General features: G+C 36.8%; 1 protein-coding gene across 1 annotated transcript in view; it reads right to left on the reverse strand.

The window, feature by feature from the left end:
- Window positions 1–5,501: 5,501 nt before the first annotated feature.
- The window catches only part of hh (hedgehog signaling protein), a 60,105-nt gene continuing 49,191 nt past the window's right edge, over window positions 5,502–16,415 (reverse strand). The window contains exons 3-4 of the mRNA XM_034973906.2: window positions 11,460–11,602; window positions 5,502–10,539 (exon numbers count right to left, since the gene is read on the reverse strand). Coding sequence (XP_034829797.1) covers window positions 10,072–10,539; window positions 11,460–11,602 — 611 coding nt within the window. The 3' untranslated portion in view covers window positions 5,502–10,071. The remainder of the gene's footprint in view (window positions 10,540–11,459; window positions 11,603–16,415) is intronic.

A 16,415-nucleotide genomic window follows, 5' to 3' on the forward strand; every position in this document is an offset into this window, starting at 1 on the left:
CGGAACCCTTTAATAGGATCACTTTGTTGTCTGTCTGTCAAGAAACCTACAGGGTACTTCCCGTTGACCTAGAATCATGAAATTTGGCAGGTAGGTAGATCTTATAGCTGACATTTGGGGGAAAATCTGAAAACCATACTAGCTGATGCTGCGACTTCGTACGCGTGCATTTGGGTTATTAAAATCCAGTGGGAACTCTTTCATTTTCTGGGATAAAAAGTAGCCTATGTCACTCTCCAGGTCTTAAATTATACCCATGCAAAAAATCACGGCAATCCATTGCGACGTGATTGAAGGACAAACCAACAAACACACTTTCGCATTTATAATAAGGGTACCTACTGATTATCTAGTGATAATAACCAGAACCGACGGCTTAAAATGAAATGCTCTTTGAAGCACGGAAGAGACAAAATTCGAACCTCTGAACTACAAAGACATCACTTTGGATAGTCTCTGCTCAATATTCTTCTTCGTAGATCCTTGATACGTACGTACGTACCTTTGATTTCTTAGGATAAAATAATAGATTAGGTATAGATAGCGATAGGTAGGATGTAGAAGGCAATCAGGTATGAGGCGCGAGACGGGGCACCCGCATGACACCTGCGCCACCCTGCGCTGTCCCGCACCGGGTTAACGCGGGGGCTGTGCGGGACGTTCCCACCCCGATCGTAAAGTTACCTATAATTAATTATATGATATTAAACATGTTCGCTTTCCGTCGGTTGTGACATTAAAGTGACGTCCCCCATGGGGTAACTTTCAGTCCTTCCACAATCCTTATTCTTCGCCCGTCGCTCTCTCGGTGTACCGCAGCACAATTTCTTCAACACACACGCATAGCACATCAGCAAAGATAGCATAAGTATTAACCCAATCACCACGGTTACTACTAACAGTATTCGTAACTCCTCTTTGGTTTCAACACCATTTGAATTACGGTTCATCTTGATATCGTAGAGAATATCTTCAACTGTAACAATGAAAAGATTAGTCTACCTAAACAAATCTTTTTAAAATAGGTGTAAGGGCATGGCCGTAGCCAGGGGTAGGGGGGAGGGGCAATCCCCTCGCCAAATTCCAGACAAAAGGAAATTATTTTTTAAATGGCTAATATGTTATAATAATTCTTGAATTTACCATTTTTTTTTGTTTATATATAACAAAAATTTCAGCGCTTTTATTCTCTTCTAGATGATGCCCGCGATTTCGTCCGCATGGATTTAGGTTTTTAAAAATCCCGTGGGAACTTTCGTGATTTTCCGGGATAAGTAGCCTATGTCCTTCCCCGGGACATAAGCAAACTCTGTACCAAATTTCGTCAAAATCGGTTGAACAGTTGGGCTTTGAAAGGCTAGCAGACAGACAGACACACTTTCGCATTTATAATATTAGTACGGATATATAATTATTATATGGGTGTATATATTGTTTAGGTATAAAGTCCTGCATAAATTATTCCTTCAAGACCCAGATGGGCGTCATTCCGTAGACTAGAGAGTGCTCGATAATTGCATTCACGTGGAGCTCGAGTGTCGCCTCAGTTTGCAAGTAAAGGAAAATAAATAAATTGAAACTTTAACTTGCAAAGAGTTCAATGAAATATTATGTAGGTATGTATAGTTCTATACAATCTCACGTATTTCTTTTTCGCTTCTTAAAAATTGTATAAGGTAATTTTGTACTTACATGGTAGACAGATAGCTAAAGATAATATATAGAATAATAATAAAACCAGTGGTAAATTAAAACTACCCGACGATTCGAAAGCGCTTGTAATAAGTCTACTTGAATAAAATAAAAAAATTAAAAATAATAAACTCAGTCAAATGGAAGTCGGACTTGTACACGAAGGGTTCCGTACCGTCTTACAAGAAATAAGACTTTTTTTTTTTTAATTTTTACGGCGGTTATTTTGATTTTTTTACTATCGTTGTTAAATAGAAAAACACATTCTGTGATTATTTCAACTCTCTACCTATTACGTTCACGAGATACAGCCCGCTGACAGACATACAGACAGGTGGTCGTACGGACGGTGGAGCTTTGGCACCCTTCGGATACTGAACCCTAAAAGCTCTAAGCTCAAAGCTATTACAATTAGCTAATTATTTTATTAGTCTTACCTTATATTCTTCATTATTTTATCAATTAATTACTCCAGTATAAGATTTCACTGAACAGGATTTTGCAAACAAAATTTATAATATGTATAACTTTTCACGCATTGTTAACTTTAGGGAAAACTGAATGTTTTTTTATGACAGTCAAAATTTGTAGGTACATATAACTGAGTTTATAAAAATAGTTAACGTGACGAAACTTTAATAAACAATCTGCACAAAAAGGCAATATAAATAAGTAAAATACTTGTTGCTAGAGGGCCCGGGCGTTACGTGCACGCTCGATCGGGCCTGAAATATTACTGACTTATAGTCACACAGATCCACCTACGTCTCTGTCTGTCTGTGGATACATGTGTGCTAACATTCGTTGTCCGATAATGGAATCTCTTTAGTATAGAGCTTCCTCGCTTCCCGGCTGGAATTGCTTTTCATTTGAGCATTCCAACCGCAGTAAATTAAATATTATACTCGAATTGAGCTTGCGAACAATACAGTAATACTCTCCTACTTACGTAATAAAAAGTTATTATTGGGGCAAATCCAAAGAAAGGAGTCGTAACTCGTAAAGTAGATAATGGTCATAGGAAAAGGTGGTAAGAATAAACTTACGCTACAATTTGAAGCGTAGTTTTCCGGATGTTTTATTGCGCTTCGTAGTGTTTATTGTCCAAGCTATTGATTACAGTTCATGTACTAGAGGGTCGTGCCAAAAGATGCTCCTTGCTCATTAGTTTGACACTGGCAAGTTATACACTTATTAAATCCTATTTATTTTTTGTAAATAATTCCAAGAGAAACGGGCGGGAGGTCGCTCGCAACAAAGCTCGAGACTCGAGAGATTTTCGAGTTATGACTTATTATAACTATAAAAAAGTTTAAAGCTGCAATAGTATTTTGAGCTTTTAGCCACAAATTTATGTGAGTTTGCTTATTTGCTAGCAATAGTTTGCTGAATTTAAAAGAAAACAGAGAAGACTTTGTAGATGAGGTGAAGACCGTCAGCCGCCAACCGCGGTTACTCACGAAAATGTTCAAGCTGTCAAAAATATTATTCCTATAAAACCAACAAATTACACATGAAAAGCTTGAGCGAGAACTGGATATTAGATCAGCAGCATTGCAAACTATATTATTCATGGACAACTGTCCTTTCGTAAGCTACCTCTTCCAGGTTAGCCCGCTTTCCAACTAGACCGCATCATCACTTCCCACCAGGTGAGATTGCAGTCAAGGGTTAACTTGTATCTGAATAAAAAAGAAAACAAAGCTTTGTTCGAGATGGGTGCCGCACAAACTTAACGACGAGCAAAAAGGACGTGGAGTGCGTTGGTGAAAATTTATGATAGAAGAATTCGACGCCGAAAAAAGTTTATGATATACTGACTACTGGTTTTCCAGATTTCTGTAAAATGTAAAGTTACATAGGGTCAAGGATTTTTATATTAATCGTTGTTCAAATGATAAACGTAGCCTGTTAAATTAGCTCTACCTACTGCCTGGCTGGTAGCTGAAATCTATTTATGGGGATGTACCCACCTATAATACTGTTATACTGTTCGAAATTATTTATTTCCTGTTTGAACCTAGAAGCGAAAACAACTACGTGAGAAGCGTGTGCAAGGCTGCAAAAGACTTTTCGCACTGAAATGGACATAATATAGCAATTGTAATTTGTACGCTGGTATAGGTGTGCTATACAAAATACCTACCGAAAATAAGTTATTTTTGTGCTGATTTGAAGCGCCCCACCGAGCGTACCGAGAATAGGCTACTTGACAATTTTTTTAAGTTGGTCTTAAATGGTTAATATTTGTCCTATTATATCAAAAAAATTAACACTATATTTTTTTGCGCCCTAAAAACCGTAAAACTTTAATTTAAAAAAATATTTTTCTTAGACAGGTGAAAACACTGTCGGCCATGTTTGGCCGATAGATTATCTGTGCTCTGACGTCATGCATTTGTAAACAACAGTATAACCATAGATTATCTGTGCTCTGACGTCATGCATTTGTAAACAACAGTATAACCACAGGGTTATACTGTTGTTTACAAATGCATGACGTCAGAGCACAGATAATCTATCGGCCAAACATGGCCGACAGTGTTTTCACCTGTCTAAGAAAAATATTTTTTTAAATTAAAGTTTTACGGTTTTTAGGGCGCAAAAAAATATAGTGTTAATTTTTTTGATATAATAGGACAAATATTAACCATTTAAGACCAACTTAAAAAAATTGTCAAGTAGCCTATTGAAATGGACACTTTGTGTCAAATGTGTCAAATGGTCTTCGTGTAGACATTATGTTAACAGAAGTCTGCACTCAGCGTCAAAATGTTAAAAATCAAGTTGCTTCAAATTTAAAAATACAGGTCGGCAGTTACAGTTCCAGTACTTGTAGTACTACTTGTAGTACTTACTTGTAGTATAGATATCAGTAGCTTTTCGTTAACAACGGATTTTATTTTGTTAAACTTATGAAAAATGACTAGCTATTATTAACTAATCACATCAGTGGTGGATTTGCCCTAAGGCCCAGTAAGCCCAGGCCTAGGACGGTCAATCCTAGTGATACAAAACTCACTGATGTTATGATAAAAGTAAATTCATTATGTAGTCTATAATTGTTAGGATGAGTTCTGAGAAAAGGGCGGCTGGTACCTACTTACTACTGAATCACATATCAAAACTCCCATCTTAGTAGTTGTTGAATAAGTACCTATAGTAAGTAGTTGAATCTGATGAAGCTCTGATAACACAAAAGCGAAGGACGGCCTAAATTCTACGTTAGCAATAAAATAGTTCCTTACTTTCTTTAATAGGCACGATATTTAGTTTTTTTAAATCCCATGGAAATATAAAATACTAGATTATCCTCCAACTTCGTCCGCGTGGGCTACACAAATTTCAAACCCCTATTTCACCCCCTTAGCGGATGATTTTTCTAAAATACTTTCTTAGTGGATGCCTACGTCATAATAGCTATCCGCATGCCAAACAGCCCGGCCCGTCCAGTAGTTTGAGCTGTGCGTCGATAGATCAGTCAGTCAGTAAGTCAGTCACCTTTTCATAGATATGTCAAGGGTGGTTCGTTTAACATAATCGAAGCGAGTTGTTTGAAAATAGAATTCTGAGCGTAGCTAAGATACCTAATTCAAATGCACGCAAATAATTTTGCAATCGTGCCGAAATACACAACTTTTCATGTCACTGAGGAAAATCCTAGATGCAAGAAAATTAAAATTAAAAATAAAGTGTTCCAACGTTTCACTAATTAACACTAAGTAACATTTCAAACGTGACAAACATTGTGAGTCGAGGCTCGATGGAAAAAATGATATGAAAATTGGCGGTCAAAATGAAACAGCTGATTTTGGATATTTAAGACTTTTATATCAATACAAAAATAACATCAATAAATAAATAATATTATGAAAGCGCAATAATTACATGGAACCGTTCTAATTTACACAACAGTCTGTCAATTTCGGTTTTACATTTCTATGTAATAAACTTTAAAGCGCTTTGTCTATTTGACAGACATTAAAAGTAAATGGTTCTAAGTACAATATATATACATCATTTAGAGAAATTCTATAGCAATAAATACCATATTATCTCACGTAGGGTACTACTTAAACACGATTATGAAATAGTAAGTAGGATACATGTTTATAAATAAGACAGCTCAGTTGTATTTTTTTTGCATCTATTCAATATGGCGTTTATATGGCATGCACACTTTTTAGCAATATTAGTTAAAGCTTCAAATATATTTATTAAATAACATTATCAAACTAGGTACGTATTCTGAAAGTGGTAGGTAAGTACAAAAACATTCTAAATAATCCATCACATCAATACATTTTGACCTAAACTATTAGATACCTATATACTACCATACAGCTTTAGTTTCCGGATCGCTATTCAATAACTAATCAAATTAGTAGATAAATATTGGCCGAACAGGGGGATTCCAACATCAATGGGCCGAACCACAGGCCGAATACTTAATCGTGAAACATTTACAAATTGAGTTGCAACTTGCAATAGGTAAGTACGATTCGGAAATAAGTTAGCACCGTGCAAAGTCGCGCGTCGCGTCGTCCACGACGATACTCAAAAGAAATCCGTTGCAAACTCAAATCACTAATGAGTAGGCTATGTCAAAACACAAGTAGTAAGTAGGTACCTATTTCAATGGCAACCTAGTAACTCTAGTAAGTATTAAATTAACGTTCCGTAATTCATACATTTAGAGCGAGTACACATTAGGCGTTGTGAAGCGCGCGCTTTGGTAACGCGCGTTTTTAGGATAAAGAGGTTGGTCGAAGGTGTACACATGCAAGCTTGCGCTTCTGATCAAGCACGCGTCAGACGCGCGCCGTCTGAATTTCGTTCGAACGCGCATTGCAAAAGCGTCAGCTGCGCGCTTGTAGGATACGAGTACATGCGTCTAATGTGTACTTGCACTTACGGAGACTGGCGTTTTTGCAACGTGGTCACAAATTATTATTTCTAGCTAAAACTGTGAACTACCTGTTTATTTGAATTTTAATTCCTTGAAATGTGGTTTATTTTGATGATTTTATATTTATTTTAATGATTAGTGTGTGCATACTTTACAAGGCTGTGAAGAAATAACTTATTTTGACTGCCAGGCATATCGAATGATTGCCAGTACCTACTCACCAGATCGTATGCAAGAATTTGCAGCCAACTCGAGATATTCGATTCCTAACAAATAGAGTAGGTACATACAAAATTTAGCTTTGTATCTCAAATTAGTCGAAGTAGCAATAAGCTTTCGGAATACCTAATAAAACTAAGCCATATGATATAGGTATACGAAACGGTAGTAGTCTTGACGTTGCATGTGGCCTAGTAATTATTGTTCTACATCAAAAGATATTTGAAACACAATATAGGACCGTATTTTTACGATATGGAAGCCACTTTAATTTTCATATACAAACAAATAAGAATATAATAAACATAAACATTCAGCTCAGTTAATATTTCTATTAAATACTGATTGCCAGCTAGGAAACATTTTATAAAATCAAACTATAGGAACCTAATTATCAGTTCTAGATCTTTTGTACGATCCAACAGGAGAATTTAATTAATGAAAAGTGATGTACCTAAGCTTAGATAATAATATTATGTGCCTAATAGAGGGGAGTAATGGCCCTGATACTAAAATTGAAATTTTAGGCAGGTAACTACCTACTTATTATGTACCCATACACAAAATGCGTTTTATGAGGTCAATTTTCATACAATAACCACTACCTAATCATCATCATCTTGATCAACCCGTCGCCGGCTCACTACTGAGCACGGGCCTCCTCTCAGAATGAGAAGGGTGTGGCCATCGCCTACCATGCTGGCCAAGTGCGAACTGGCAGATTTAACACTACTTTGAGAATATTATAGAGAACTCGCATGCTGGTTTGCTCACAATGTTTTCCTTTAGCGTATGATATTTAATCGCTTAAAACGTACATAACTCCGACAGTTGCGTGCCCGGGATCGAACCCCGCCGGGACTCTCCGACTTCTTAACCACAAGACGATAACCGCTTGTTAACCTCTAATAAATGCCAAAAATGTTATTTCGGGTAAAGTTAATCTACCTACCTACTTCCTTCTCATAGAACGATTCACTTTGGTTAACAATAACTCTTCGGTTTATTCTAAACTTGTACGTTAACAAAATTGAACTTGATTGTTATTGAAAGGCCAACGGAAAGCCAACAGATTGTTGTCGTTTGCCTTATTATTTTGTTCAAAGTTTGTGTACTTGGAACTTGTATTGTACCTACTTGTGGTCTTGGACTTGGAAAATGATTTGATTTTTTGTATACTTAGTGGTAGTTAGAATTCATTAATAAAAAGAATAATTAAAAATGATCAAATTTTTTTTTTGGAAACATGGCCGCTGGGGCAGACGTGTTCTGGAGTGGAGACCGCGTATCGGCAAGCGCAGTGTGGTGTGGGACGACCTCCAACCCACTGGACTGACGACCTTAGGAAGGTAGCGGGAAGTGGGTGGATGAGGAAGGCAGAGGATCGTGGCGCGCTCTAGGTAAGGCCTATGTCCAGCAGTGGACACAAACAGACTGATTGATTGATTGATTGTTGTTTTTTTTGACATAATTAATTAATATTAATATCACGCGGTACAGAAAGCAATTAAAGACATCACTTAATATAAAATAAATAAAAATCATATTTTTAAAATTATTCTCTTTGATAATTAATTTTAACCCCATAAAGAAAGATAAATAAAAATTACGCCTATTAAGAAACCGGAAAATCACAAAAGAACGATAGTTTCGGTAATAACTTGGACAGTAGGCTATTAAAAGCTTTCAGATATTCTGGGATACTTGATGAAAGATCTTTACTTTTAAAGAGGGTTATTTTACTCATATTTTATATAATCTATGAAAGTTTTTACCTACCTAAATGGTGGTTATATGCGTTGCCTGTGAAAAAAATGCTCCGTGGTTGTTCCCATTTTTAACCGACTTCAAAAAAGGAGGAGGTTCTCAATTCGTCGGAATCTTTTTTTATATGAACTGCTCAGTAATCGCCTGCTATTATTCTCACAACAACATACCTACATGAACTATGTGTAACCGAAAACATAAAATTTCTGACATTCCGACTTTACAACACACAACATCATTTTTCCTACAAATTTAAGCGAATCACATTACTTGTATCCTACTGCCGTTCAGCATGGCACGTCTGTTCACACAGATATCTAACGCTGAAAACTATCTTACTTCCTATCAAACATTTCGGTCTCTCGGCCATTATTTTTTAGCTAAAGCCTGTTGTACATACAGTAAAGACTGTACCTAAGTACGCCTATTAAAATCAGTAGATAAATATCCAAAAAAGTCATTCAAATACCCATGATTAAATTGTAGAATATAGAGTCGGTAGGTAGGACTTTCTTTAAAAACTTAAGTAGTACTAAATAAATAGAAAGCAAAGCATGACATTAAAGTAGGTACTAATAAATAATAATGCATTCCGCTTATAAACTTAAAGTTAGAAAAATGCATCGAAATAAGTTAGAAGAATATAAGATTTATTTGATTGTATTAGTCAATTTTTAAATAGAAAACTAGCCTAGTTAACAATAAATAAAATCTTAAGGCACATTTTAAGGTAGGTACCAAGATCACAAATTCATTACATCAAAACGTTTGTAATATTATGTTAAGTACGTAAAAGCCATGGAATGTCAAGTTACAAACATGGAGAACATACCAAATACTGTTTTGCGTCGTACTAGACCTAATAATACTTATCGTGATAGGCAGAAAGATAATTTAGATTAGCTAATAAAGAGCTTACTATCTATACACAACTACTTAAAGAACATAAGCGCATACAGATAAGTATTTCTGCATTGTGCAGAATAACAATACGGACACAATTTACAAATATTTAACTTATAATAGTTAACCAATAATATGCAAATTTTGCAAAGTCATCTCTAAAACTACTTACTTAATAAATAAACACGGTCTATGGCCGAAATTAATATAAATCCTATGTGTAATCTATCGATAAGTTACTTAGCAACGGTGTTATTTGTCATAAACTGTATGGGACCTTTTGACAATTATAACAATGCTGCTAAGTAATTCATCTACAGATTATACAGATAGATTGTGTATTAGTTTCGGCTGTTAGACGAGAACATCTACTAAATAATTCGTTTTAACTAAGTACATATACCTATGGAAAACTATTTGATACACAAGAATATATTTACATTTTTTTTCCAACCGCCGTCTACTATTTTTATTTACATAGGTACCTTATTTACAAGTGTCCAAGATTGGCACGGCCTGCGCGCAATATACTTAGTGCTTGATCACTTCTAAAATAATAGTCACACAAGAACACTACAACTTTAGTGATATTTGTACGATGAGGGTAGGACGAAGTCGCCGACATTGTAGAGTGCTTTAGCGTACCAATGGACTCCGCGGGAAACTTCGTTGGAGCTGCTCCAGCCGGCCGCCCAGCGCAAGGGAGCCATGGCAGCGTGCGCCAGGGCATGGCTTCGCACGAGAGCGTAACAAGACGCTAGTGCGTCATCCACGATGATCGTCCCCGTCTTGGTGAGTGGCGCATACACTCCTCTCCTTGACACAATTCGAGTCTTGACTACTCTCGATGGTCGCATCACGCTACCTTGCCCCCTCGTGAGGAGGACGTCTCCGATTTCAATATTCATGGCGAAAGATTCTCGCCAACTATCTGCGGCGGCTAGAAGCAGGAGATGAGATGGCGTGGTCGTTATAGTCACGCCGTTCTCGGCTGATACTTCTATGTACTGTCGCGTTACGTTCGAGTCTCGATCGATAAATGTTAACACCTGAAATATAAAAATTAAAGTGTTACATACAAGCATCGTATTAAATATTTACACTACTTAGTTATCTATAGGTAGATAGGTAGGTACATGATAAAAGTATTTAATTTACTACATTTTAAAAAATATGAACTTTTGAAGCTTTTATGTATGGCATAGGCACTGATATTAGGTAGGTATGTAACTTAAGTTCTGGATATGATAGGAATATAAATACGAGTAGGTAGGTGCAGCTATTGAGACACAATAAATCTGTTTTTGAGATAGGTAGGTATATCCTGAGAAAAAATCTAAAACAGCGGCTTTAATGGCTCCGCAATGGTCAGTTTTAGAAATTATTTTTTTGAGTTATTCTAGTCTTTAAAAATTAATAATACATAATTATGTCCACCCAATTTTCAATAAATCACTATGTAGGTCTCGCTAGATCTCCTGGATCCTCTCGATAGACCTAGATCTCGTTTTGCTCGGCCAATCTTTTATTAACGGACTTACCTAGTAGGTACAGATAGCCTGTTTATTTTTTGCTTTGTTTACTTCCTACAGTATTTAAATTCTGGAATTCAACATCATCATCGTCAACGGATACCTACATATGTGCTCTCCCCATTGTCACTTTAACTTTGCATCACGTCAAATTAGGTCGATTTCTAGGTATCTAGGTTAGGTTCTCCTGAACCAGTGAAATCTTATCTTTCTAATTTGATCACGTGGAGCAACTCAAAAAATTCTGATTTGATCACCTACTCCTAGCATAGCTCTCTCCATCGCCCATCTGTGTGACACTGAGCTTTCTTATGAGACCTATAGTTATAGCGACCATGTCTCGGATCCATATGTCATCATGCCCCAGGTGATTAGTATATTCTGCAAAAAGTGTTTATGACCTGTATACGAGAAATTATTAGTTTTAGTATACCCACCTCTGAATAAACCATTTTGCCATCGTCAGCTGCGGCCAGAACTCGGTCTCCTTTCTTAAGAGCAGCAATATCTCGAGGACCTTCTTCCGTTTGCACAATAGATCCAGAAGGAAAGCAACCCGCTCCGGTTCCCACAGAAGATTCTGGAACATACAAAATAACTAATTAGGTTTTTTTTAATCACAAATTCGATCAAACCTAAATAAAACAAGCCAAAAGAGATGGTTTAGTAAATTAGCTCGATGTAGTAGGTAGGTATATCCCTTAAAGGACAAACAAGATTTCTCTACGCTCGTAATTAAAATCCGATAAGATATAAAACAAAAGAGAATTGCGGAGGCTTTCTTGTTCTCAGTCCGAAGGTTATCTTATACTTACAACAAAACTTTGTATCATAATATACAGGTAGGCACGGTGCTTTTGTCAGAAGACGATGTGAAAATCCAATATAACAAACGAAGATTATTTATTCTGACACAGATAATAATTCAAGGAAATGTGTTAAGTTGAACCTAAACAAATTTTAACTGATAAAAAATTCTATCCCTTTTGCCAAATCTTTAACTTATTGTTTAAAAAATAAACTTAAAAACGAACGTCCACATCTAAAATTGCTTTTACTTAACTTTATTTATTTATTCTCTAATGGTATTTATTTAAATCCTGATCCAGCTTAAAGCGTTGGTAGGTACGTACCTATACCTGTTCGAAGCGCACAAAAAATATTTACGTGCAGAGATATGACATCGAGGAGATAAGTAATTCAAAATGCATTGGCGGTAAGCTAGCAAGGTATGCTGACGCTTCGGCTACAATGGAAGGTGTAAAGAAGAATTAGCGAGGGAAAAAAGTAGGTACCTAGACCATTCTTAAAGTTACTGTACTTTGTGCCGATTGATCAGGGCGGTGCAATTACATGCGTACACGGACAGGAGTGTCGGTGGATTATTACAAAACCGATGGCAACGTTTGCGAGAGCTCGTTAAGTTTTGATTTGTTGTGTAACCGAGCGATAAATTCGGCCAATACTCATGCACAAAACGATGGGACGCCGAGATCACATTACACAATAACCACACAAATTAGATTCCGTTCAAAGTCAAGAGCTTATTGTCGAGATTTTGTTTGTTGTTGGCTGAACACATCATACGAATCATTGAATACGTGTCGGCCACCTTTAGTTTTTTGCGCGTGTCTCAAGGCAATCACATTTTTTCCTGGATCTTTATACCGCTTAAATACGAGTTGAAATTTTAAAAACTTGTAAGTAGTCCAGGCTATTTTGTGACCGCTTCCGGCGTTCGGTTCATAAGTTTCAATTATATTAGGTACTTATTGGCGTGACTTATACTTAGTTGCTAGCGAGGTCCTTGGGTAGTTAGGTATTTGGGCAATCCTCCTCCTCCTACTCAATTTTGGGCAAATGTAGGTATCTATAGGTAGGTATAGCAAAAAAATGCATCATCATCATCAACAACCAATTGCTGGCCCACTACTTAGTGGGTAGAACCCTCATCTAACCCGATCTCTCCCCAAAGAGGTCTGGTAGGTATCTTAAGAAGATTTCCCTTTCGTCAGCAAAAAAAAGGCTACCACCGTTTTTGGCAAAAAATTGTAATGATAGAAACTAGAATGTACAATTCGAGTCCATTTTGTGTGAAGGCCAAGATCCAATGTGTATAAAGCTCTTAAAAGCTGTCACAGTACGATTCCAGTGGCGTGACGTAAGTAAAGTTAGGCTGAAGATGCGGCGATAAGCGGCGCGGGCGCAACGCGGCGCGCGGCGCGGCGGGGAGGCGGGCGCGCTGAGTGGCCGCGCCGACCCCGCCCCGCGAGGACCACCGGGAGAGCTAGGCGGCGCCTGGCCATGCTGCCGGCCAGAGAAATACACGCACGTGACACTATTCACTTAATCTTCTCAATGGATCATACATCATACATAGCGAATTCACGACTTCATATCACGCCAAAACGCTTCCGGATTCAGGTTACTTTTTTCGAGTTCAGGTCATCGACTATTTTTACCCGACTACGGCAAAGTCAAAAGGAAGGGTTATGTTTTTAGCAGTCTATGTGTGTATGTATTTATGTATGTTCCACTTACCGTAGCGCACCGTAGCGTACACGGTAGCGTCTAAACTACTAAGCCTATTTTGATGAACGAGGTGTCGATCGAATCGATTTGTTATTAGGTATGGTCCGAGTGACATTTAAGGTTATATTTTATACGAACAATCAGCTATCATATCGAGTGTGAGGTCGAATTAAAGAGGAGATATAAAAGACAGTTAGGTCAAATTAAAGAGGAGACAGAAAGAGGATAACAAGGTGATGGAAAAACAGTTTGACTATATTTCAGATACAATGAATACTCCTGTACATTTAGATAGTTTCCTATACCTACAAGACTGATTTTTGTTCCGAAAAATTAAAGTTCCCACGAGATTTTTAAAAACCATAATCATAATCATAATTCATAATCATTTTAATTAATCATAATTTATACCTAACTAGCTTATGCTCGCGACTGCTTGGACTACACAAATTTTAAACCCCTATTTTACTCCCTTAGGGGTTGAATTTAAAAACCTTTCTTAGCGGATGTTTACGTTATAATAGCTAAATGTTAGCCTAATCCGTCCAGTAGTTTGAACTGTGCGTTGATAGATCAGTCAGTCAGCTTTTCCTTTTATATATTTAAATACCTAGCAAGAGACAGGTGATCTATCCTCATACTTGTAGAAAACTTCAGCCTTTAGTAGATTTTTTCATTTGTGATAAGTAGATAATCTATTTATAAATAGATATATGCACAGACACCTATCCATGCACTTTCCCTAAGTTAGTTTATTTATAAGTTTATATCATAGCTTAGATTACATGAAAGCTCGCATGCCGCAAGTTCGATCACCATCATCGGGCCATCTCGTATTTATTTACGATCAGCTGCGCGAACACGTTATGTCCTGCGAGATTCCTTTTTATTTTGTTACATAGTTGGTATCTAGCCACCAGTAGGTATAATTTTAGTACCTCTAGCTATGTAAAAGTTTCCGTTTAATTTTAATACATTGTTAAATAAAATACGCCTGAAGCTGCGCTCTGATCGGTGAGTCTATCTGATTTATTATCGTATGGAATAGCAATTAGCCCTCAACAGAGCGGCGTGGTCATGCAAATGCCGAACTGCGCCGGTTCGGTTATGATTCACACACTGAGGCCGCGCGGTGTATCGATATAGTCTTTCCAGTGTAATAAATATTTAGTCTGCTAAAAATACCTGAATTTTATCAAACACTAAATTCAAACAGCCAGAACGGCTTAATGTTACAAAGGCAAAGCATACCTACCCGTAACTTATGCTAGTAGTTAAAACATGTTTATTCTGAGCTTTTAGCTCTCTATATTTACAAAAAACAGATGTGACTTCCAGAGAAGCATTTTATAAACCCAAAAATAAATTAAAAATTGTAAAATCGATAACTAGATTTGAGTATCTGCTCATAATCTTTAGTCTGTCTGTCACCTTACTTTTCACAACTCATTGTTCAACCGATTTTGACGAAATTTGGTACAAAGATAGCTTACATCCCGGAGAACAGCATAGGCTACTTATTGTCCCGGAAATTCAAAGAGTTCCCACAGGGTATTTAATTTTTTTTAATATCCTGTGGATTTAAACAGATTAATAAAAAATCTAAATTCACACAGACAAAGCATCATAATATTATTTCATATTTTTTGAGATACAAATAAGATAGTAGTAGTAGGCTGACTTTCTAATATAAATTAAGTGGGTATAGGTATATTTTATACCTCAGATTATCGTAACCCGCTGAGTTATTGCTGTCTAAAAGTTATGACATTAAATAGATTACCCATTTATTTAAGGATATTATAAGTAAATTGAGTGAAGATTTCATAAAATAACAAGCTCCTGCCCCAGCTTCGCATTGATTAGCTGAAAATATCCTGAGATTTAATTTTCATTACGCAGAATACTACGCAATATCGATCTGTGTTATAACATATCTGTAAACATACTTAGCTGAAATATTTATTTTTTGTAATATGATGCCCACGACTTCGTCTGCGTGGATTTAGTTTTTTTAAATCCCTCTTTCATTTTCCGAGATAAAAAGTAACTTATTCCGTCTCCAGGTTGCAAACTATTGCTGTGCCAAATAGGTAGATGATGGCCGATGTTATCTACGTGGATTTAGGTTCTGATATTGCCGTGGAAACTTTTTGTTGCCAGGGCAAAATTAGCCTGTGTCCTTCCCTAAACTGTAAGCTAACTCTGTACCAAATTTCGTCGAATACAATTAAACAGATGGGCCGTGAAAAGATAGCATATAGGCAGACAGACACACTTTCGAATATATAATATTAGTACGGATACCTAATACGCAGCATACCTACCTACCTATTTCAGTATATATATACCTACTAAAGCTCTGTTACTTGAATTTTTGACAACTATTATCATGGTGTGGGCAATTAAACTTTCCTTGAGGTACCTACTTACCTATTCGTGAAAAACAGAATGTAAATCCCTTTACAATTTTCTGAGATTAGCCCGTAAGTACAAACAGACGCAGTAGTGGAGACAATGTTTCTTAATGGCCAGCCATAATAATACTTATAATTAATTAATCGACATCATTCAGTTATGTTGCAGAGTGTCGGAGCATCGAACTGTGTTACTATGGTTTCTTTAGAGCGAATGCCTTAACTCCCAATTATTTATTTTCTCGTTAAGGTTAATCAGATGTTGAATTTGACCGCCAGTTCAAATAGCGGTCAATAAACTATGATAATGCTACTTGATGCCCGTGACTTCATCCGTGTGTCATTACAATCCCGTGGGAATTCGAGATTTTACGGGATAAAAAGTTATGTCTATGTTACCCTCCAAGTCATTAACAATGCCAATGCAAAAAAATACGTCGATCC

The sequence above is a fragment of the Maniola hyperantus genome, chromosome 12, assembly GCF_902806685.2.
Source record: "Maniola hyperantus chromosome 12, iAphHyp1.2, whole genome shotgun sequence".
In the NCBI taxonomy this organism is placed as follows: Eukaryota; Metazoa; Arthropoda; class Insecta; order Lepidoptera; family Nymphalidae; genus Maniola; species Maniola hyperantus.